The sequence below is a fragment of the Echeneis naucrates genome, chromosome 17, assembly GCF_900963305.1.
Source record: "Echeneis naucrates chromosome 17, fEcheNa1.1, whole genome shotgun sequence".
Lineage (NCBI taxonomy): Eukaryota > Metazoa > Chordata > Actinopteri > Carangiformes > Echeneidae > Echeneis > Echeneis naucrates.
Window position 1 is genome coordinate 15,250,669 of NC_042527.1, and position 26,097 is coordinate 15,276,765.

Consider the following 26,097-nt stretch of genomic DNA (forward strand, 5'->3'; position numbering starts at 1 on the left):
GCTCTATGCCATCGAGACAACAGTGCAATGTCCCTGATAAGTCTGTCTGTTTGATGGGCTGTGGTCTTGCTTCATGGTGATTGGCCCTGCTGTTCCAGAGCAGTGAGACCAGCAGTGCGGCTGGCAACGAGGGAATTTGTTCCATCACTTCCAATTTGTATTCCACTTTTGCCAGCCTCTGTTTGGTGCTGCCCTTGCATGGTTAAAAGAGGAACTTTGACACCTCAGAGTGGTGCAAGCACTGACGCATCTTGAGATATTCTCATGATAGAGTACTGCAGTGGCAAATGCGCTTTACTTACAACTACATTTCCAAATTTTTTTCATTCGGGTTAATTAAATTGGTCAGCTAAAAAAAAACAAAAAAAAAAAAAACAACTTACTGTGGCTCATAACAAAACCATCCTGAGTAAGGTAAAAAAATTCCAAATAATGGGATAGAACTCATGAGGGGAAGACTGTGGGTGGTTTGGATACAAAGTCATCCAGATTTGAAATAACCGTTCTTGACATGTTGTCTTGCTCTTGATCCCTGTACGTTTTCCCCTTTCTAATTACCCATCGCCTTTTTTCCCCTGCCTGTCGGTCTCATCCATCCAACCATTGCATGTAATGCATCCCACGTCTGCCACCTAGCTTATCAAGTCCTACAGAACCGGAGCTATATGCTAATGTGGTGCCTCCATTGACATAAGCAGTCTGTGTTCCTTGTTTGCATGGCTTAACAGACAAAGAGTGATGTCTCTCTCCCAACCCCTGCACTTGTCTGGCATCTGTTTTCCTCAGACCTCCAGCTCTGGTTTTGTAGTTTGTTTTCACATCTGTGGTTACATTTCCGCCTTGTATGCAGATGTTTCACTGCTGATTATCTCTGAAGTGATGAAATCCGCTCTGCTTTTTGTTGTGCTTCTCCTCGCAGCTGCAGAAAATTCCTATCAGTATCTTTAGCTATTGACTTTTCCTCTGACAGTCTCCTTTTGAGTTGTATTTTTGTGCGTTCCCAAAGTGACTCCCATTTGAGATGAAGCCATGCTGTCAAAAAATGCTTTTCGACGAACCAGAGACACTTTTCGTAAAGGAGAGAATCTGTAGCTACAAACGTTTTTGTAGCCGGATGTATTCCGGTGGTACGTGGCAGGCTGACATTTGAATATACCTGACCTAAAATACCTGCATCAGCAAATACCTGGCAATACATCATATTCAAATTTTCCTTTGGGCTGGTATTGCTTTCATGCAGCTGCCTGACACAGTGCATACGTACAGCTATGGAGGCTCTTTCAGACCTCAGATGATCAGTCCTATACAGAAGCCCACACTGTGACTTAAGGAAAGGCACGCAAATTGACAAAACCTTTGGTTGAGCTCTCAGCGTCGCCACACAAAAGTTGTTTGCCTTTGTGTTCTTACTGGCTGTATAAGGATTCATGAATGCCCCTCAAATCTGGTTTGTCTTTATTGTGACAGTTTCACTTGAAATGTAACATTTATTCTATCTCTATACGGAGAAATTAATCGGATGGACGAAGGTCCAAGACACAACATGAATAATTCATCAGAATCATGAGAGGGGAAAAGAAGAAACAAGAAGGGTAAAGTTCCAGAAAAACAAACCCTCATGTTGTATATCAGAGCTCAGCGTCTGTGCAAACAACAGAGGCCTGAGAGCTCAAGGCCTCTGTTGTTGATGAGAAGAGCAACTGTAACTTTGAGCACAAGGAGCAGACAGATGAGTTTCTGTCCTCCTCCTCTCTTCCTCCTCTGTCTTCATTCTCTCCGGCCACTGCAGCAGCATAATGATGATAAACGCTTCAGAGGTATATTCAGAATGATTTCTTGTTAGTACAGTTTCGATCATTTTAAACACGTCTCTGAAAGCCATGTGAGGTTAGATACATGCTACAAAAATACATCAAAGCCGATCATTTAGTCATTTGGAGACATGAATCTACATGCAACACAGATATTGAATTCAAAATTAAAGCCGCGCATCTGGTTGTTGTTCACAGAAGTGGTGGATTGAAACAGATCTAAAGGGAGATTCAATGTTGGATTAAAGTTAATGGTGCCTCCAGTCTGTGGGATGTGTAGACGTGCAACCGTTTGCTACCTGGTTTAACGTGATAAAAGTGATGAATTATAGATATTTCTTTAATTCTGTTTGTTTCCATCTAAATATGTGATCTAAAACTAATTCTAAAAAAAAATAGCTGATCACTTTACTTGCAGTACCCCATCATTGCTGACTGGAAGGGGACTGAATCTTTGCCAGTATTGGACCCAAACCATGATGTTTTCCAAACCTTAATTAGATTTTTTTTTTTTTTTTTTTTCAACGCCTAAACCAAATGGGATTGTGGAGCCAAAAGTTTGCCCACCTCCTCCCCATGACTTCTGTGCAGGGGAAGAACAAGACGCTGATCGGAACAAATGCTGCCAGAGATCATAATACAGGAAGCAATTGGATTTCTTCCAAAACATTTGTGGCAAAGAAATTAACAATTGTAAAAGCAGATTTCGGAGGCATCAGGATTGATCAAGGTGTGTATGGTGCTATTTTAACGCAAGAATTTTTTTCCTTTCCTCCATCCTGTATTTGCGTGTGCATTTTCTGACCATTGTATATTCCAGCACAGGCTGGGTGAAAACATAAAACACCAGAAGACTGGGTACAACTTGTGCTTTAGTCACATGCTAACCATGCTTGACAGGCTCATTGGATAAGGGGCGTGTCACCATTGTGGTAGCTGCAGCTGAACGCACTCAGGTTTCCACAGTAGACATGGAGAGACTAATGGTAGCAGGGCGCGAGCAGAAAGATTAGGTTACGATGAGAGATGCTGATAGTGTGAATATTCCTCTCCTCCCTTCTGCTGTCGTCTCCTTTCCTTTCTTCTTTCATCTCTGCATGGCTAGAGATGAACGCATGTTGAAGAGGGAAGAGAGGACAGCTGCTGATGGGGAGGAAACAAAAGAAGCCCTCTGTCCTTCCCCTGTCCTTCCTCTCGCTCCGCTTCCCTCTGTCACGGTCTCCCCCGTTTTCTCTCTCTCTCTCTCTCTCTCTCTCTCTCTCTCTCTCTCTCCTGTCCATCCATTTTCTCCTTTCCTCTTTGCCCCTTGGTACTTTACTTTTTCCTGCTCATTCACCCGATATTGTTCCCTCAGTTCATTATTCTCTCCTACTTTATGCTACTTTCTATTCCTCGTCCTTCTGCCTCCCTTCCCCTCCTCCCCACAGCCTTCTCCTCAACGCTCTTTTCTTTAGAGCCCAGTCAGAGAACACTGTTGAAATCGGATCTGTCTTTAGAGATGGATAGAGTTGAGTTGCCAGGGGTTTCAACCCAGCAGAGAGGCAAAACTGCAATCACATCAGTTAAATCAGCTCCCATTTGAGCCACAGCCAAGGGTGGGTGTGTGTGTGTGTGTGCTTCTGAGGCACCTCCTGCCGAGTGAGTTTACATTAAAGTTTTATATTCTTTAATCGATCCAGTGCAAAGTAGAGTTGAGATTGCTTGTGCCGGTGATGAAAAGTTAAGGGATCACAAAAGCGATGACAATTCATCCTCTCCAAACAAGTGCACACAATATGATTATTGACTATTATTGCCAAATGAAAATCCATAGATGACAATGTGATGGTTGTACTAAAGGAAAAGCTGTTAAGACTCAGAGGATCTTTAATGTCTGGTCAGAACGACGTGGCTGTCCATTCAATAGCTATTCAGATATTTCAGTCATTACCAACGTAGACCAAAATATAATGTTTCCATACATGCTAACTGTGTATGATGTATTAAACAGTAAACTTTGTACCCACAATCGCTGCACGCATCTAACCAATCTAAAAATGACCCATTCGTTTTCATGAAGAAGAATTGGCCGGGTGTTAAACGGGTTAATCTTGAGATACAATTATAGCATGAAATGTGGCTGACATTAGCTGACACAGTCCAACAGTTTGCCCACTAATAATCAGCTGCTTAGTATCATTATGGCTAAATAATAATTAGGTCCTGGAAGACTTTTTACTTTCCATTAATTTAGGGAGACAATTCAGTCTCTTCAGAGCTGTGAATAATTTGGTTAAATGAATGAAATGTGGCTTTGACATTTCAATTTTTGTTGTTATCCAAACGTTGGTGCACAATTATGATTGACTGTTGGTGAATATATAACATCATCCCCTCCTTACTTAATTCCTCATTTGCATTCCCCACTTAATTCTTAGTTAATTGATTATGTTTTCATTGCAGTAATATTGCTTCCCAGAGTTGAAGGTTGTCCTGGTGGATCACTCAGCTGTGTTTTCTTCTTAAAAAGGGACGGAGTGATTGTTGTTCGGGGCACAACATTCAGTGACAGGTGAAAAGAGCTGACTTATTGTGAAGACTGTGTTGTCGAGGATATTGGTATTATTGAGCTGTGTATTTTTGTCAGTTTGTGCATGTGTGTTTTCCATTTTAATTTCTACAGATGAATATGATTGTCAGATGAAAGTGTGCGTACACGCATCCAATACTGTGTATGTGTGCTGGTGTGTGTTATTCATGTTGAGATACATTTGTTTATATATTTGCTCTATGGAGACGTTTCTTTAAAAGAAATAGTCCTAAAGTAAATAATAATTTACAGCTTTTAGAATAGATAGAAAGCCTGAAATAATATCAGGGTTCTTATAAGTGTTGGGGAAATTAATTTAACCTGACACAATTGTGTTGGTTTATAAAGTAACTAGTCGCTCCTAAAACAAAGATTGATTTTTAGGTCAAAAAAAGTTTTGGAAGAGGAATTTTTTTTTTTTTTTTGGGAAACCATAAATTTTATTTCCTTTTTTTCCCCCCTTTATTTACATTTCAACGGCACAGCAGACAGCTTGACAGACATCTGAATATGAATTCAGAGCCCGCACAACAGAAAAAGTCTCTGAATGTGCTGTCAGGTTGAGTGCAAACAGCTTTTAACAGCAGCCGCTGAGTGCTGATTTAAGCTGCTGCTCAGACCATAAATCATTAACGTATGCAGGTACGCTGCAGCTGAGGTCACTGAATAAAAGAAATGTACCTTTTAAATAATTTTTCTGGACTCCACACTCTGTTTTGGCTCAGAAGATGGGTCTGTAAGTTGGGAAAGAAGAGCGGGAGAGACCCCCAAGTGTAAGGAAAGTCTGTACCAGGCTGTCGGCGCTTCTGGCTGAGTAAACACCACCAGCTGGAGAGAGTGAAAGCATCACTTTCTCTGCTTCCCTCTGAATCTAGCTCCTTTTACACAGCCTGTTCATGGCGGGAATATGTGCCTTTGTCCTGCCTCACCATTTTATATAAAAGGTACTTGCTTGAAATCAGGGGCATTGTTTTGGCAGTAAGGTGGTAGCAGAGGGATTCAGTTAGATGAGTCCATGTCTGGCAAGGTGCGACAGATGCAGACAGCCTTGGGCTAAAAACCCCTCAGAAAAATAATCACAAGTAAAGATGACACGATGAAGCGTCTCCTTAACGGAGTTCAAACTGAACCTCTCTTGAAAACAGCCCATTGCTGATCCACCAGTATGTATTTTCCTGATGCTGGAGGATGTTTTAATCAGCCACCGTCTGTAAATCTCTGTCTTCCTGCCTGCAGCTCCACTGAAACATTTCCTGTTGTGCCGAGTCAGGGCCATGTGGTTTTCTAAATGACTTTGTTAGACTCATCAGCCTCTCCTGAGTCACTGTAATGAAAGGTAGTCAGCACTTATTGCATTAATATTTTCTCTATATGCTCTTATTACTTTGTCGATAGGATCAGCAAAAGCAGCTGGTGGTGTGCCTGTGCAGGACATCATGGCTTCAGTCAGTAAGGCAAAATATTTAGTCTCACCACCGCCGCACTACTTTGAAGGTTCTGTGTAGGGAAGTGATAAATTGGATAAATTGCTCATGGGCGTATCCACCCAAGTGTTACCTGTTGTTGGTAGACTTTTTATCCTTTTGTCGCCTGCCTCTAAAAGCCAGACAACCAGCTCTTGGAGGGAGTAGGGCATGGCATTAGTTTCTTATTTGTTCTTCACAAGGGTTATTTTCTCTCAGGGGCTGTCACTGACACCCAAAACAACTTTCCGGTCAACACCTTTAAAGGAGATTTTCTGTGGTGGCTGTGATGTTTTGGTTCGACGGAACTTCGTCTCCATGATCACATCGATTGATGCTTTCCTCTGGCAACTTCAGCGTTTCACATAACACGACGCCTGACAAATTCAAAAGGCTCCAAATGAGAAATGCAGCCTCACAGATCACGTCTCATTGAAACAGCATCATATAAATCTGGTTATTTTTTTTTACTTGGTTAACACACTGACGAAGATGATGATGTCAGCTGACATCAGAATACTTTATTTTTTTTCCCGAACTGGTGCATGATGATAAGCCTTACGCTGCTACCTAATAGATTTTATAATAGACTGATAACTTTAAGATTGCTACTACCACTAATAACTAATAACAATATTAATTGTAATATGTCAGCATTAATCAGATAATGTTTATTTTGTAGACTGTTTTCTGCTCATGCTATTTTCTGTTTCAGATTCATCCATGAAGCTGTGTGGCTCCTAATTTTAGTGATGCACGGTGGAGTTAACAAGGGCCTGACCTATCAGGCAGCTTTGGATTCATTGTGCATCTGTTGCTTTGAGTTTCAAGACAGACAGACAGAATAACTTCAGCTATACTTTGCTTGTTTCTCTGTTTTGGCAAACTAAAATTTAGCCATATAGCACAGCATTAAAAAAAAAAAAAAAAAGAAAAGAAACAGAAAACATTGCAGTTTGCAGTTGAAAGGTGCTCAAATTAAAACATAGTCTACTTTTTGGCCTCTGGTCGTTAAGTCATTTGACACTCATTGTAATTACAATAGATTGCAAAATCATTAAACAATGAGCCACAGTGCAAACACTTTTTGGGATCAAAGGAAGCTATTTGCTGTAGTGAAGAAGAGTTGAGGGCAATTTTTTGTGTTTACGTGATAATTTAATGGAGGCTTACACTCAATGAGGGCATAACTGCATATTTAATGAGGTTTTAGGTTTAATCTTGTTCACAGTTCACTTTTTTTGAACATCTGTGGGCCTGTGTCCATGTGTGTGCTGAGACAGTCAGCCATGCCTTTGTATCCATCCTTTTTATATCTTTTAGCTCATGCTGCTGTCTTTTCTAAGCCTGTCCAGGAAGCTGGCGCAGGATTCTAATAGGATCAACATGAGAGAGCATATTAATATGCTTCTTGCTTGCCTCCTGTGGATCTTTGTGAGCTCTGATATTTTGTTTCCTGCCCACAAAATGCAGTCCTCACATATCTGCCCCCAACTCCAGCCCATTTCAAGTTTCAAATCAAAAGTTGGCCTCTTTCTAGATCCGCGCTTTTCTCAGTAACTGAATTCACCAAAACTCCCCTTTGAATTTGGTCCTGTCACACTCTCAACCCTCTTAGGATTGAAATGAAATTGTTTCTGTTATTTCTCCCAATATGTGGCTTATCTGCCAACCTGTTTGCATGTTGGCATAACAGGTTTGAATTGAATTTCCAGACAAACTGTCTTTCAAGAGGTCAGGTTAATCTGGACGCGTGTCTGACATCCATGTGTGTTTGCTGTGTGCGTCCACTCACAGTTGGACGTCTGTGAATTACCTTTAAAGGTGACGTACAGAGGAAATAAATGTGAGGGAGAAAAGAAAGGAAGCAGATTAAAGCAAGCGAAGATGAAGACAGGCATTAGCAGAGGGACCTTGATACTCTCTGATGGATCTATGTGCGTCTGTGTGGTGTGTGTGCGTGCGCAGGCCCGTGTATACACACATACACATGCAAAGCGCTTCAAAGTACAGCCATAGAAATGTCAAATGTCAGATTTTGCTCAGGAAGGAACATGTGCAAGAAATGAACTGCTTTTTGAAAAAGTTTTTTTTTTTTTTTCTCCCCCCCCCCCTCCATTTGATGCAATAAAAAAATAAATAAATAAATGTAGGTAATGCAGAGGCAAGACAGTCAGTGGTGTATTTGTGTTTCTAATATACCAAATTCGTGTAGTCATCTGCAGTAACAGTGAGGCAGCCAGCTATGAGTTTTGCTGATATTTAATTCTGACTCTTAATGATTTTATGACTGGGCATTGAAATATAAATGGACAGATTTTACCCAGGACTTCCAGTTTTTTGTGTGTACATTTGGTCAAAGTGTGTACTTTTGTATTGTTACTGCCGTATTATCACTCATTATCAACAAAGGAGTAAGTGCTATTGGATTGCTTCACCTTTGGGCAAACCTTTATGATGAAAGAGAGCATTAAACATAAATTATGTTTATTTTGCCAGAATGAATTAAGTTAAAGCAACTAACCTAGCTGATATTCTGTTATTATTTAACATCATTTTTTTATGTCCCTGATTTGAACAGCAAATAAAGCAGCTAGTAGAGCTTCGTTATTTTATTAAACTTGATCTTAAATAAACAATAAAGCCAACAGCTACATTAAAAATGAGCTCATTAACACTAAATGGTATGCACGCTACATGTGCAGTAGGCGTCACATGAATTTTGGCATTGTGTACGACCCATCCAGCAGTATGTTGATGATGCTGTTTGTGTGGAGCTGACTTGATTAATAAGGTATGATGAAGATCTGAGGGCCAAAATGTGATTAATAAAGTGAGAGCAGTGATTGACAGTCTGTGCAATTATTGTTTGTAGGGTAAACAAAGGAGCTGGAGCTGGAGCTGTCTGACAGCATTTCAACTTTGCTTTAGCATTTCTGAGCCGCTATGGTGGCAGCTTATCAATGTTATTTTTATACTAATGTTACGCTTGAACGGCATGATTGATGTTTAATTTTATCTGAAGTTTTGTGACATGTTGGGGCTGCTGGGCGTTTATAATAAAGAAAGTTAAGTATCTCATCTCTGACAGATCATTTGATCGTTGTTCCACCATGACGGACGTGGATGCATTTCTTCCTCTGTGTCCGTTTATCTGCAGAAATATTTTAGCAGCACTGGACCAATGATGAGTTTTCAGTATTGCACTCGCTGTGTGTTGGTAGCATTAAAAAACTTCAGCCTACATTGTAAATCCTCTGGCAGCTTGAAACCAGCTCTCTGCACCGTTTCACATCTGACCACAACAAGCCTGAGTGTACTCTGGCAGCAGCATGACCTTGGAGTCTTCATGTGTTTGGCTTTGGCTATTTCAGGATGCTGACTCCTCTGAAAACAGTGTTTGTAGTGTCTGTGTGTTTGTGTGTGTGTGTGTGTGTGTGTGTGTGTGAGCATATGTGCCAATTACCACATCAGTCTTGCCAGATGGACAATATCAGTGGGACCCACAGTTGTACTGCCAGACACACACTCGCACATACGTGTGCACAAATACTGGCAAAGATGCCATGCTGCTGCTGTTTCATCTGCCACTCATGCAGATTTGTGATCATCTCATATCAAGAACAGTCCAAATCACGGCAAAAAATGAAAATGCAAGTTTTAGTATGATTGACAGAGCCAGTGCAAAATTCAACTTTGAACTGTGTCGCTAGACTACTTGGAATAGGATTATTCCAGATTAATAGGATGATGATAATCAAGGATTATATTTACATGATTGCCTTTTTTTTAAGTGGCAACTGAGCAACCATCCATGTAGCTACCCCTCTCCCTGTGGTTTCCTTTTTGTTGGTGCAGTTAGCTAAAACATGAAAATTCACTGCATTTGTGAGACATAAATATACATTTCAAATAGACTGAGTGCTGCACATAATGCATTTCTACATACTACACATTAAAAATATAGCGTGTGTATGATACATTCCATTAGCTTTCATGGTGAATGAAATTTAAATTATGTATGTAAGAGGCCTATTTTGACAATAAAATTCAGTTGTTGTAGGAAATAAACAGCAATCTAACAGCTTGTGCTGTCTGACCAAAGAGAACCAAATATATCTTGTTTTTGAGCAGAAACTATTATGTACTAATGCTACTCGTACTACTAATAGTTACTACAATTCATTTTGATCATAAAACAGACCGCAAGATATGATGCATAAAAAAAAATAAAAAGAAGAAGAAAAAAACAACCATTGTGTATCCACATCCATATTAGCCAAGGGGCTTCCAGTAAAGACGACCTGACTTTGGAGCCACGTCCTTCCCAGGAGATGGATAATAATAGACTGAAGTAGATGGAAGCTAGACCGAGAGCAACACGTAGCACCAGTTTTCACTGGGACTAATTCTTCTCCAAACAGAAACATATTATATGATGGTTTGCAAGATATTGTCCCATTATAATAATATAATAATAAGAAGACATTTCCTAAATATCTTATACGATCTCACACTGAAAATCTTGAATACATTTAGTCATTTTTCTGCTAATGATTCAAACAGGTCTTTTTAGTCAGTTTAGGTGCAGTGAATCCAGTTGACTTTAGAAATAAGGACGGAGACGGTATTAAAAATTGAATTGAATGTCTAATTTGTGTGTGAGTAATTTGGGAGTATTTGTGAGTAAAGGGCTGTTCATGCCTCGCTTGAGTAGTCGGCAAACAGTTATTGCTGCTAGTTACTGCCACTCGGGAGCTCTTCGTCGTAAAAGGGGTTGGGTCAATTGTAGCGACAGCTTAAATATACCTAAATTCATTTTTCATTGATCATTTGACCCATTCATTTTCTGTTGCCGAGTGATTGTGTGAATTGAACAAATGATGTAATTAGAACTCATTCCTTTATAGAGCTGGATAACTGATCGTTTCTCACCTAATAATAAATCACTCTGGACTTATTGTCCATGCTGGTTTTGCATCACACGTTTATACCCTGTTAGGTTTGACCATGGAATGGGTATTGCATTATGTCCTATCAGACGTTTAAGAGCCTTAACCCTGAATCCTGACCCAGAGGAAATGAGTGGTTTGATCGTGCAGTAAATGAATTTAAAATGTAAATTAGTGAAAAGCACTCGTGTAATTACGCGTGGATTGTGTACATGGATAGTTGTGTGCATGACAGCCTGTAACCTGACAGATTACAAACAGTGACAGCACTGCAGTGAAGTGAAACGGCACTTTCATTTCACTGGTGTTATGTTGCCATGGAATTCTACGCACAGCCTCGCATTATTTGTCAGCCACCCCCCCCCCCACCCCTTCACTTTGTGCTTCCATTGTTTCCTGCCTCTGTTTCTTCAGCTGTGTTGTTCTCTCTCTGTGTGTTTACCTTCCCACTGCTGTCTGTCTTTATCTTAAATCTATAACTCACTCCTCCACTCTCGTGCTCTCTCCTTTCCTTCCTCTCTCTCCGACGCCGTCCACCCTACCCTCCGTGCGTTGACACACCCTGGTTCTTGTGCCAGGGTACATTGTTGTGTTACATGTGTTCTCCATCTGCTTCATGCCCCCTGCTCGCAACCTTTTCTGTCTCATTACAAAAACACACCAGTGAACACACTGTGCACATGGAGTGGAGCCATTAAGCGCTTTTTGCCTTGTTTGTTTGTGGAATGATCTGCAACACTGCTATTGAATAGGGCTTTGACTAGTGCTTCAGTAAATACTGATAAAAGTCTCTTACTTGATGCAAGACACAGCACGATCAAAGACCTTTTCCAGGATGTCTTATACTGCTCCCACTATAATTACGTTCATCAGCCTGCTTAAAATTCCCCCTCGCTAATGAAATTTCTTGTTAAGGCTTGTATGTGAATGTGCACAGTGTTTGCCACACATTGTGCGGGAAAATTAAATATATATATATATTCATGCTTGAGGATCGTCGTTCCTCTTGTTTGTGACTTCAAATCTGTCTGAACTTGGGAACAAAACAAATCCATGGAAGATGCTTGTGGTGGAGCTGTGCTCTTTCATTCCACATTACAATACATTTCTATGGAACTGTGATTAAAAACAAAACAAAGAACAATTGTGTAATTATATTTACTGTAGTCAGCACTACACTGAGCAGTGGCTCGCCACACACACACACAAAGCAAAAAGAGATTTTCTAAAACAGACACAAAAGGACGTCTGCCTCTTTCTTTTCCTCCCTTTGTAGATGTCTTTTTTTTTTTCTTTGTGCTTATTTTCTGTTGCTGTTTTGAGTCTTATGGTTGAATTTTTTTATTTTTATTTATTTATTTATTTTTTTTTAAGTGGTATTGCGTTTCTTTGTAGTTGTTTTGCATCTCTTTACAATAAAATTTATCTCTATGTGGTATTTTGGACTTTTTGTGGTAATTTTGTGTCTCCTTGTGGTGACTTCGTGGGTTTTTGTCTTTTTGTGGTGATTTTTTTATTTTAAATTTTTTTTGTGGTTAATTTTACTGGTATGTGAAAGTATTTTGGTGCATTTGTTGACATGTGATTGGCTCAAACATGGGAAGTCATTTATCAGGCATTTATCACACGCCACTAAAGTTGTGTACAAGTCAGCTGATCAGCGTCAGTGTGGACCCCATCACTCCCATTCAACCAAGACTTTGGGAGGATGTCAATCTATGTTGCAGTGCTACTTCCTGTTTCCTGTTGCTGTTCTAACCAAGGCTTTGGTGTTTGGAAAGATGTTAAGTGGTTGTTGCCTCTGGTTCTGAAAGCATCGCCTCCAGATTTCTTGTAGTGGCCTTGATGCTCCTCAACATTGAATCACATTAGTCTGTAACTATATTTAGGACTCATGTTTTGTCCCTCCGTTGTAGAATCTGTATTTTTAGTTTCATACAGCAGATGGCTATAAAGGCCATATGGTGTATGTAAAGCAACAAAGAATCTCCATAATGGCTCAGCTGAATTTGAAGACCTTTGGTTGTATATTGCCTTCAGAAATTCACTGTTGGAAACATGCAATCAAAGGTCTCAAGATTCAGTTGATCTCTATACTTGTGTTTTTCACGCTTGTGTATTTTCATAGTCTGACGTTTTATTCTGATGAGACTTTAATGCCTCCAACCCTTCAAGAAACATTGTAATTTCTATCATTTTCAGAACCCGTGCACTTTTACGTTTTTTTTTTTTTTTTCCCCATCAGTGTTATGTTATCATCCTTCAAAAATTCAATCATCGAGGGACTATTTTTGAATATTCTCTCTGTTGTGCTCTCAAGGAAACACATGTATGTGTTGTGTAACACAGCTGCAGAGAGGCAACACAAAAACAGGCCGGTGTTACATCCTTTAAAATGTGTAATTCATGTTTTCTTTTCCAGTAACACGGCATGGCAGCACGGTCTTTCTGTGCAGAGGTGGCATGTTCATGTTCTGTGCTTCCGTGGGTTTTCTCCCACGTCATGTTTGGGTTAATTAGTGACTCTAAATTGTCTGTAGGTCTGAGTGTGAGTGTGAGGGGTTGTTGGTCTCTGTAATGGACTGCTGACCTGTCCAGGGTGTATCCCGTCCAAGCCCCATGTGAGCTTGGATTGGTTCCAGCACGGAACGGAGCGGCCCAGAAAGAAGATGAATGAATAACTTGACATGCCACAAAAAAACTATCAGTTGGTGGATGGTGCTTTGTGCTTGCTGTAAAAACTCCACTATCAGCCCTTCATCTCTTCTTCTCTGGCACGCACAAACATACATATACTGGGTGTTGTGCATAAATACGCACCCACACGAACAGATGACTGGATGGTTTGCATGTCGAAGGGATTCTTAGATAACAATAATCCTCTGAATTCTCACACACACACACACACAAAACCAAGGCTTTTCATGTTTGACCACAGTCTTTGCTGCTGATGATTTGTAAAGGATAGGCTCACACTGACAGTTCTTGAAAAGAGAGAAACGGAGATAAGGTGAAAGTTATTGTGCGGTACAAGTTTCTGGAAATTTTTTCTCTAACATTTAGTTGCTCGACTTTTCCTTCCTTTCCTTTTCCCCTAATTTATTGCACACATTTCCCTCCCTTTTATCACTTCTCTCCCTCTCTCTCCGTCTCTGGAAGAATAGCAATTATGGTCCACAGTTGGTAGAGGTACTTGTAAATGATTGAGAGAAAGAGGAGAAGGAGAGGAACAGTCTAATAAGATTCAGAAAGCTGAAAGTCTCAATTGTCACCAAGTCTGCCAGTGGGAGGCAGGAGGAGAGAAACAATCTCTCCCTCCCATTTTTCTCTGTCCTTTCACTCTCCATTCTTTACTTTTTTTTCCCCTCCTTTCCATTTGTTCACTTTCTCTGACTCCCACTTCTTGTCTCCTCCTGAGGCCACAGAACCAAACTCAATTATGAGCTCTGAACTTCTCATTGAAGTCAGACCGCGGTGTTGCTTTGCTTGTCGCTTAAGTAACATGCATTTACGAAATGTCTCAGGACAGGATGGCTGAATAACAACCAGCCTGTTGTGAAGTTTGTGTGGTCAGATGGCCTGACCACTCATTTTGAACGTACACATGGTGTTATCCACATGAATGCCAGCTTGGGTGGAAGAGCAGAATTGCTAAGTTACATCATAGGCTGACCCAAAAAAATAAATAAAAAATGTTTTGTTTTTATGCAGATTTCATCTTTAGAGCTTGTGCTGGGAGAAGTTTTGTTGATGTCAAATTTTCCAGTGCTTTACATACTGAGTGTAGATGTTGCACTTAGAAATCTAACATTTGATCACAGTCAGTGAATAAACATAATTTTGGAAGTGACACAACAAAATCATTATTGTTGTTGTAACTGGCCGGTTTTTGACAGAACCGTAAATATTGTATTATATCTTTTCTCCCCAGATATCATTCAAAATGAATGTTTACGTTGCTGGCATTTGAAACCTTATGCAGGTTAGTTGTAGTCAGTGTTTTAACCAGCAAATCAATAACAAATTCTACTCCTATAACATTATTTGGGCGTTTACAGAAAAGTTAAATGTGTCAGGACCAGAGAAAATGTTGTTGTTCCACGTGAAAATTTTGAGCCCATGTTTATCTTTCAACTTTTATATTTGTCGTGGTGAGAAGGGCAACGGGAGGAGACAGGAAGACAGAGAAATGGAAGCAAAGAGCACCATAATCTGTGAATGGATGCCACTCCGTCACTGAAATCCCTCAGAGCTAACAAAATACTGGAGTGCTCCAATTTTTTTTTTTTTTTAAATCCTATTTCTGTTTCCTTGTTATCAATTCTGACCCAGGCTGAATCACTGCCTCAAATAGGCTGACTTGTTTGGCGTGTGTGTGTCTGTGGTTGTTTGGAGTATGTCCTGCCTCAGGTCTGCTCTTAGTGTATTGTGTTTGTACATTTGCTGCTAACCTAATAGCTCAGAAATTTGGTACATTATTATGGAGGAAATCTGACGTCTGTGTGTCTCTGTGTGTGTGTGTGTGTGTGTGTGTGTGTGTGTGTGTGTGTGTGTGTGTGGACAAAGTGCAGACAAAGCACAGATGTATCCCCCAAAGTGCAGCGGATATTCCAGATAGAGTGATCAGGCAGCACGATTATAATGTATTACTATAATATCAGCACATGGATAAGTATTAAATATATTACAAATGTGTGTGTGTGTGTGTGTGTGTGTGTGTGTGTGTGTGCGCAGGCAGGGTAATTGCACTGCTATCAATCTACCACACAGTATAACTCTCATTTATCAAATTTCCTGCTTCACCAACATTAGTTCAAACCATTATTTTATTTCTTTTTTTTTTTTTTTCTCCCCATTAGTATTTGCAAACTCATATCCACTCACTTCTGCTGTACTGTATCTGCTCACATCACCAGACTGTTTGGAGTTCAACTCACTGAACTCCTTCAGCTGTCACCATCTTTTCTCATCAAAACAACACGGGGAATGTGTGTCATGTGCGCCACCGCTGGAACGATGACAGTGACGTGCATCACTTCTACGTTTTTATGTAAGATGATATCAGCCAAATATGGACCCTTTTTTTTTTTTTTTTTTCCCCCTCAAGGCAGAGAAATAGGAGGCAAATGACATCGGTAATAATACACATAAGAGCAATGCATCTCGAATAAACTGGACAGGACGTGAGCAGTCAGCTATTGTAATCAGGATGCTGGATGCTAAAGGGACCTAATTGACTTTGATAAGTGACAATCATTAAGACTGATGACTTGATCGGAAGACGCCAACAAACGGCGTTTCCAGTAACAGTCTCCTCCCTGGGTGGATTTGGTACAACGTGGCATACATTGCACCGTTCTTCACGTCAGGCGAGGCTGCAGGAGTTAGCGGTACTCATACCTGTTAATTATAGTATGGAGGCCAAAAGAAATAAAACACAAAAAACATAAAATGACGTGTCTTTTGAACCCCGACAGATCAGGAAGCGTGGTAATAAAGATTTTAAATTTTTGTGATGCTATTATCACGTCAATCATCAATGTTTCCCTGGAAGCTAATTAATTAAAAAAAAAAAAAAAGGCATGCTACATTACATTATAGTCAGGAGTCTTTATCTACAGCTGAGGCACTCTGCACTAAAAACACACAATGTTCTCTTTGCCTTGTACTGGATTTAAGACTTGCCCTAAATAAAGCATAATAAAGGTCTCTGAAGTGGGTTATTTCTAAGCGACGGTGGGCAGAAAAGTATACCTAATATGGGTCGACATGACTACACTGTTCACCTGCTGATGAAATGTACATGCACAGGAATGTGAAAACAACACACACATTTATTAGACCAAAATGGCCCATTTTTGTGCAACAGCACATATTATTTGTTAACTGAGATCTAACAGCTCACTGAGACCAAATGAAAACAACAACGGTCTCATTAGTGTGAGAGAAGAAGAAGAGGGGGAGAAAACAAGAGCGAGAGCCTCTCAGTGTGGAAGAGAGCAGAGGGGCTGGAGGATAACGGTGGTCATGGGAAGAGGGCTGCTGGGAATATGTGCATTCAGCTCTGGTGGCGTAATAAAAAAGGCGCATGATGAGCACGTAACCTCGTTGTCATCGGCGACACTGCTCGTCTCTACAGTGCAGATTGGAGGAGAACTCTCAACACAGAACTTATGTCAATGCTAAATGGGTTATTAACTTCTATTTCTGTACGGGTCTGGCTCCTCTCTGATCTGCAGTGGACTGAAAACTGAGTATTCATACACACATTCAATATGAGATATTATTATGAATGGAAAATCTGAACCAACGATGTCCGTGTCAGTTGATTTTTGATGCTTGCATGTTTTTTTTTTTTTTGTTTTGTTTTGTTTTGTTTTTTTTCAAGATGCCAAATATTAGTTTTTGTAAAATGTCTGAACCTTTTGAACATGTTTGTCACTTTCTAAAAAAACATGGCTGATTGAAGCAGTGTTTGAGCAGATGTTTGGGGCTGAGACAGAAAACAGACTTTGAGTGTCTTATCTTTTGAGTAGAGCTACTCAACTCAATGACTGTTGCATCTTATCCGGTCGGTACGAGCAGATTTTTCACTCCGCCTGCTCTGTGTTGTGGTCATAAGGTGCTCTACAAAGACACTTACCTCCAACCAGGTCAAGAAACTTTATGCAAATAATACACTGCAGTGTTTTGTGGTAGTTCATCAAAACAGAAGATGTTAATCTGCTCAAAATAAATTACAGTGCCCATGTTCATTAGTAATGAAGGCACTGCGTGATTCATATGTATTTTTAACAATAATTCTTAGAGCTCTAGAGATACAGCACAGAAGAAATTTCCGGCTGTGGAAACATAAGAAATACTTGGCAGTTGTAACAATTCCTTGCTGTTTTGGTCTTTTAATGAAATATAGAACATCTGCAGTCTTGTCCTTGTGGGGGGAAAAATAAATAAATAAATACATACATACATGCATATATTTATGTGTGTGTGTGTGTGTGTGTGTTGCTTTTTGAAAATGTACCAATGAATGAATTCTTATAATGATAAAATAATAAAATAAATCTGTTATCATGCTAATTTCAAATTTCGCCTCTTCACCCCGAGCCTTTTAAATGAGGGTTACAGCTGCAGGGGTTTAGTTGGAGCCTAAACAAGCAAAGCTTGCTCTTTTATTTTAATGATCACGACTCACAGGACGAGGGGCTGTAGTTATCATCCTTGATGAGATTTAAACCAGACCTTCTTTTAAATTAATCTGAACCCAGAACCTCGCGCACGCAAACACAGGCACCCGTTCAGAGAGCATTTGATTCGTCAGTTCTCAAAGGAGTGATAGATGGATTTGCGATGATATTACATGTGGTGTGGCTTCATCGCTGAGAAGAGCAATTACATTTCATGTTGTGTTTACACTGACTGACTTCAAAGTCTTTGTTTATTTTTATTTTTATTTTTTTAGGAATATATGTTTTCCAAAGCCGGTGCATCTCATTAAATGCTGCATTATGCAGAGCGTATCCCTGGGAAGAATTATTTCTGCACACATTGCTTTGATACACGTACTCCGTTGCTTTGAAGCTAAAAACTCTCTCTCTGTCCCTCACTCCCAACACCCCCTTGTTCCCCGTCATCTTTTTTTTTTTTTTTAACAACTTCTTTTTTGTCCTTTTACTTCCTCTGATGTTCACTCAATCTTATTAACTCTTCCCTTCCTTCTTCATTCCTCAGTGGGCCGTTTGTTGATCGAGTTCAGCTCCCTGATGACGATGGAACGAGTGCAGAAAGAAAACCCCAATGTGACGGAGGGAGGCCGCTACACTCCTCCTGACTGCCGGCCTCGATGGAAGGTCTGTTACTGTTTCTGTAACACACACACACACACACACACACACAGGCCCTTTATACCTGCATAAAAGATAAGTATGCCATACTTATGAAATATGTAGTCATTGTTGAATTATAAATGAAAAATGTATAAAGTTTCTTATAACTTAACCAACAGGCAGAAATTAGCTTCCATAGGTTCTCAGAATATCTTGAAAATCACATGTATAGTCATTAGGATTTTAGCTTCTGAGGCATAAATCACACCTCAGGCTATAGGATTGGATTGTTTAAAAGTGGATTGCTGCATTTAGCGCGTTTCACTCTCTCCTCTATTACACCTCACCAAGATCAGGGCGATTTCTTTAGCAAAGGAAGAAGCAAAGAAGATGCGCCCATTGCGATTCTTAACCATAAAGAGCACCAAGGCCAATTTTCTGCCAGTCTTCATCAGAGCACACAATTGCAATTCACAGATGGACTGTTTTAGACTCGGCTCCCAACACGGAAACACTGAATAGCATCAACTTCAACTGCCTCAGCTGCCTTTGAAAGCTGCTTCATTTACAATGAATGAGACCAACTTTAAGTACACGGTGACATTTGCCAGAAGTATTTTCTGTGGAAATCATTTTCTGGTTGAGAACAGTTCACCTCGGGATGAAGGAAAGCTCATGAAAGTATAATTTCAATTAAAAATGTCTTTGGTGCGGTGAGACAGACCTTCGCTCGTCCTCTTTGTCCCTTTCATCATGATAGTCTCAGAAATATCTTAAAATCTGCTGATTGTTTTCTCACTTTTTATCCTTCGGACATAATCCACTCAATTATCAAAAGAGTTGCCAATTATTTTTATTGTAGATGGATTAATAAATAACCTTATTATTTTGCCTCTTTTTCTGAAACTGGTAAGAAGCTTCGAGGTGAATATGAACAGATTACCAATCTAAAGCATTTCCTTTGCGCAGGTGGCCATCATTATTCCATTCAGACACAGAGAAAACCACCTAAAGTACTGGCTCCACTACCTCCACCCGATCCTCAGACGCCAGAGAATTGACTACGGCGTCTACATCATCAACCAGGTACGTCAACAGACAGACAGCCAGCGAGCTGATCTACATTTGTGGTTTGTGTTCATAGTTTAAGTGGAGGACTAAAGAAAAGAAACAAAGCCATCGCATTCGCTGCCGATGCTCTTCTTCAGGTTTTGCGTTGCCAGCTCAACAACGTTCAACAACGTATTGTAGTGGTGTCGGCTTGCTCTCATTTCTTCTGCCGCTCGACAACGCCGTCTCCCTATGGATGCTACACACCAACGTGTGTCTTGAGTTAGCTTATAAGCTCCTCCAATGATTGCAGGCAAAAAAGGAAAGCGATGAAGTGAGCAGCCTGATAATATGAGTCAGCTTAATGGAAATGAGTTATGATTATTTACTGTCGAATATCTGAAAGTGAAAAATTACGTCACAATTTCCCAAATCCCAAAATGACGCTTATCAGTCCAATGCCCAAAGGTGTGATTAAAATAAAATGGAAAAAAGCTGCAACTACTCTCTTTTGAAAAACTTGAACAAGCAGTTGGATAGTTTTGTTTGATGAATGACATTACCAATAATCCATTAAATAAAACGAGTTGGCATTTCATTTGCCTTTGATTGACTCAGTAGAATCTGAGTCATCGTCTGAAATACTCAAGTAATCAAGAACAAACTCCTGTCGGCTCCTCTTCGGTTGGGATGCTAACTAGGTCATGGGTAAAAAAAACTGAATACTGAATATTTGTTGTTTGCACAGACCTTTGTTTTTTGGTAAACAGTATTACAGGCCAAGTGAAAAGTTGTAGGCACATATTATTCCAAGCTCAAAAAACAAGTAGACCTAAATCCATCAGCTTTTGTTAAGTTCGAAGATTTGTGAAGGAATAATGAAAATTCTCAGGCCATCAGGTATTCATTAATATGTTAGAAAAGATCCATTCCTGCATGTTGAAACTGAAAGGGCTCATTTGCAGCTCTTTAAACCCCTGGTAGCTGCTGTCCTCTGCTCTCCCGTCCCTAGCTGGTTTTCGCTGATTGTGTTTCAGTGTCTCTTCCTCAACATATTTACTTTCCCTGCACTCGGTTCAGCAGAGTCACAAGGAGCCGGCGTTTCAGTATTGGTGAAGTGTGTGAATCCTCCACACTGTGTTATGTGAGAGTTCTTCTGCATTATGGGTAATGAGCTCTCCGTTCTGCCCTCTATCTCCCCTGTGGGCCTGGTGCAATACCTTAATCAGTCCCCCTGTGGAACAGACCTTTGGTTGCACCTGCCCTGCTGTGCTACGCTTTTGATGTGGTGATATTCCGGCATCGCACTCTCTCCCTCACAGTTGCACACGCATGCACACATACATAAACACAACTCTCTGAATCTTACTTATCTCAAATATAAAGCTATTAGTGAGGTTAAGGCCGGGTAGAGCAGGCTTTAACCTAATCATCCCCTTTTCTATTCATTTATTCAAAGAATACGGTTTGGCACATTTCTCATAGAAATTTCCAATCTTTCTAAAACTGTTAAATGCCTTTATGTCCTTTTAACTTCCACGGACGGAGCTTACTCAGAGGTCTTGGCACTGTGAAGGGTCAAGGAAGTTAAAATTTTGAAACAATAAAAATATTAAGAAATGATAATAGTAGATGCTAGTCAGCTTAAATGGAAGAATGAGCGAATGGAAATGGAAAAGATGCCACCTTTTGAAAGCATTCAAAGGAAGAAAATCATTTAAACATGACAGTGTCTTGTTCAGTATCTTAATCAAAATCAGGTTTAGCTAAAAAGCATCAACCATTGAGGAAAATATATGATTTGATACCAGCCGCAGGTTGACAGTTCACACCTGCACTTGAAACAGACGCTCATCCACTGACTGCCTGTAATTATCTGCAAAACTATCAAATTTTACCCCATTCTGTGATTTCAAAGTTCAGGGAGAGCTTTTATTTGAAGTGCAAATTACTCTCATATATTTTGGAAAATAATTGTGAACTTGTTGAGAAACAATCCGTGGCATATGAAGCCGCTGCATTGTGTGGCGGGGTTACCGTCTGCCTCTCATGGTTCTGAATTTGATTGAAACTCATTAAAAGCTTTCCTAGTGTTTTACCTGCTATAGCTGGGATGTCTGCTTGACTTCATCTATTTACTGAAGTGCACAAGTGTCACTTATCTGATGCAGATATGGCACCAGGATATACTGTGGGGAGAAAGCTGGTTGAGGCAGTATGAGGCTTTGGCGAATGTTAAGCATAGAAACCATGAGTTGTATACTGTCGGCCAAATTCGCCGCCTTCATGAGAACTGGAAGCTTTAACGTCAGTCACCTCTTCCAGCGGGATAATCCTCCCTGCCACACAGTGAAATGGTTTGAAGACCAACATCCAGTTCAAGGTGTTGACTCAAAATTTCCCAAATCTAAATCCAATCCTTACAACCTTACAAGTCAGAGAACGGGTCTGGGCTGTAGGTAGGCAGGTGGTGGCTGATCGGTGGATGTGACAGTGACTGCTGAGTTAGTCCTTCAGTAACATTTTGGTGTTGTTGTCTTATTGACAGGAATAGAAATGATCTATAATCGCTAAGTTAGGGCATTTTGAGGTTATTTTTTTTATTCAACATCTGCTCATTCCTTCAGTAAAGAACGTGATGAAACAATCCAAACTTCCTGTAAAGGCATGAGGACATTTGGGATTCCCAGAGAGGTGTGACAGGAAGTTGTAAAACCAGACAGTGAAGCAGGTAGACATCCAGCCAGAAAGCGAATCAGAACGCCAGAGACAGGATTCTTCGGACAAGAAGTCATGATGTCTCTGACACGACGGGCGATTAAACCTTTATATCCAGCACCTCTTTCTGAGAAGATGATGGAACGGACTCTCTCTCCCCCCCCCCCCCCCCCCCCCCCCCCACACCCTTTTCTTTCTTTTTTTTTTTTTTTTTAATGTGCTTGCTCAAGTGTTAAATGAGGGGAAGTCTGGACCCTTTTAAGTCAGAGCGACTGAAGGGGGGGTAAAGTGAAATTGGGAGGAGGGGAGAAGTGATAATTTACTTCCTCTGGTCTCATCCTGTTATGTCCTTCAAGTCAAAATAGCTGTTTTACGTAAAGAAGGGGCCCTCTGTATACCTGCACTTCACACACAAAGACACACACACATTCCTGAACACTCAAAAATATGTTTACAACCAAATGTCAGTCAAAGACTTCTTGATTTCTGGGCAGAGAAGTAGCATTTATTGATTTTCAGTTTAAAGCTAAATGTTCTGTATTGAAGTATTAAGGTCTTGCTGGAATCTTTGAACTATATTGAAAGATATTAAGCTGAAGTGTCATCTTTGGATTTGAATTAATATAACTCTTATCTATTCATCTATTTTTTTTTTTTTTATCAGATTTTCCTTTCGATTTAAAGTCAATAGCTACCTCAGAAATGCAGTATTATCTAACGCTTTCCTTTTTTTTTTTTTTTCTTTTTTTTTTTCCTTTTACTTAATAGAAGCTCTCGAAAGTGGCTGAAAATTTGAAAAATTAAATTGAAAATCATATAGCCATCTGTAATTTACATCACAGGGTTTCATTTTTTAGTCTTAGCCATCCTTTTGCTGTTGACAGGAAATGGTAAAATAAGATATGTAATCATTTTTTAAAGACGGTATAGATCAGAGGTCTGATTCTCAGAGGCCGCTTTCCACTTACAGTTAAAAGTGGCTGAATTAATGCAAAGGTTCCATCAGGTTGAGCTGCTTTATCTGCTCCTGTTGCCCTTGCTTTGCCACAACTGGGCATTTTTAAGTAGCTATCATCTCATTGTGAACGGTGGCGCTGCTGCTGATGGAGTACGGTGAGTGGGCGTTGCAGAGGACTCATTTCTAAAGTGAAATAGCAACCTCGCTGTTCTGCCCCGCTGCTCTGTGTCCTCTCTCTCTGCCTGCCGAGGCCCAGGGCCAACGTCTGTTTGTAGGCCCTCAGCTCATTGGAACGGAACAACGAAAAGAAAAAGCAGGTGAGGAGGAGATAGCGGGGGAAGCAGGGCAGTGACAGAGGTGACGAAGGAGGACAAGCCATCTGTTGTTATGATTTTCATCGCAGCTTAAGGCTGATCCAGGCTGATATTTATTTATGAAAACCTGATCCTCTCTGGTATGAACTGAATGGGCAGATTTATTATCAGGTAAATATACTTCAAGAATGAGAAATAAAAATATGCTTTCTGCCTGTAAATGAACCATGTGAATTCATTTCTGAAATGACATTAAGGTAGCACAGTGTAAGCAACACCATTTGATCATTCTGATCATAGAAGATCTAGTTTGAACTACCTGTCATAGAATTAGGTAAATTAAGCAACTGCCTAATTTATAGGTCAGAAGATAAATTTGAGCAGTCAGAAGATCTTTACATAACACGTTTTGTGAAACACAAAATAATTTCCTCATTGGACCTTGAGCAGTGAAATAAATGAGTGGAAGGAAGGAAATGACTCCTCATTGCAACTGCAAGCTGCCCAAAAGCTGAAAAGGTCGCACGCAACAGGTTTACCCTTAAGCAGCATCTTGTATTATTTTATTAATTGCTTTTAATAATCTGACGACTGGACTTCATGTATTTTTGATCCTTTCTGCCTGTGTTATTCCAACAGATAATAACAATGTCTGAAATTTAACACACCACACTGGAACACTCTAAGTTCTGAAGTTCTTCCAATTTTAAAGAAAGTCTTAATCTCAGCTTTCGTGGCATTTTAGCCCCAGGAGCAAATCAAGAGGACAAAGAGGAGAGCTGGAAAAAACGCAGTGTACTGACATCTGATTTCAACCCTCACACAACTACTTTTAAGCTTCTGCCAGGCACCCTGCTCCACTAATCCACCAAGATATGACCCACCACCTCCCTTCTCCCTGTGCTACCCCATCAACCGCACACACACACGCACACACGCACACACACACACACAGCAGCTTCCCAGTATCTTCTCTGCATCTGTCCAGAGTCTCAGGTTGTGTTGTAGAGGGAGGGCAAATTCAATCAGCTGTTTGTGCCTTTTATTCATGTCAGCACTTCATCTCCAGCAGTCTCCAGCATCGAGTGGACACCAGAGGATCAGGATGGATTAAGCTCTGTGTGTTTCTGTCTGTATTTGTTTGGTCTTTATGGTGAAGGTCACACCAGGGCAGTTTGTTGGTCTACGAACGTCCAGACAGCCAGTGTGAGTGTGTGGGAGGAGGGAGGGGAAAGGAACGATAGCCACAATTCTCTTAATGCCAGATATCACCTCTGCACTTCACTGGTGGACCTTTTTTTTTTTATTATTTATTTATTTTTTGTTGTTTCAGTTGTGTTTGCTGATGTGCGTTGCTGAGCCCAAGCTCTTGTAAAACCAACAAAGTCAAAGCGCTAATAATGCCACAAAGGGTGTCCGGTGGCAACCACTGGAATGAAATTCATACACAATCACTCGTTCCCTACATTTCTGTCAGTTTCGAATATGAGCTAAATTCAGAGCAGAATCCACTTTACATTCAGAACTTGGCCTGTGCTTTGCATGGTAATGCAAACTAAAGACTAAGTGGCTTCAGATTTACTCAAACCCACAATCAGTCCATTAGAGCTGCACCCAATGAACATATGTAGTCAATCTAATCCTGTTAATAACATTTGCTACAATATTAGATTGACGCCAGTGGGACAAAACCTGTCAGCAAAAACAGTTTACTGCTACGTATTAAAACACAACCCTCACCCCTGGAAATGACCAGTTCATTACCCGGTTAGTTATTTTTGTTTGTTTTTATATCAGGTAGTGTTTGCTGAAAACAATTTGTACACCAAGCACAAGCATCTCTTGACTGCCTGGATTCCTAGTAACACCAGCTAGAACAAAGGAGCCTCTGGAGATTTCGTAAGGAGCACGAGGTTGTCACACTGCTGTAGCTTGCTGTAGAGTGTTGACCCTATAGCGAAAGCTCTGAGTGTCTGTCTTTGTGAATATGTTAACTCAGAGCTTAATATATAGGAGGCGTGCGATAGGCAAATTCCAGCCCTAGCCTGGAGTATTCAATCCATACTGCTCCTTATCTTTAGCTAGTATTAGCAATTTTTCATTCAGGTGATAGATTGAACAAAGCCTATTTAATTATAACATTCATTATTCTCTTATCTGCTTGGAAAGGGTGCAGGGCTGGTTGAGATAGTTAGACCTAAACCTCTTAGAATAAAGAAAAATCGGTGCCAGACCTTTACTTTTTTTTTTTTTTTTTATCCCTTTCGGTCTGCATTTCTCCCTCTTTCTCCCACTTTTCACTACCACTCTACCTCATGCATGGTTAATGTACTTTCTATCTTGCACTAGAAATTGAAAATGTTAAAAACGAGAAAAGAAACTGAGGGACTTTTTGTGCAGTTGACCATGGAATAGGATATTGATCTGATGAGCAAC

General features: G+C 40.3%; 1 protein-coding gene across 1 annotated transcript in view; it reads left to right on the forward strand.

The window, feature by feature from the left end:
* b4galt2 (UDP-Gal:betaGlcNAc beta 1,4- galactosyltransferase, polypeptide 2) overlaps window positions 1-26,097 on the forward strand; it is a 111,099-nt gene that overhangs the window by 28,523 nt on the left and 56,479 nt on the right. Inside the window, exons 2-3 of the mRNA XM_029525198.1 lie at window positions 18,527-18,645; window positions 19,591-19,707. Coding sequence (XP_029381058.1) covers window positions 18,527-18,645; window positions 19,591-19,707 — 236 coding nt within the window. The remainder of the gene's footprint in view (window positions 1-18,526; window positions 18,646-19,590; window positions 19,708-26,097) is intronic.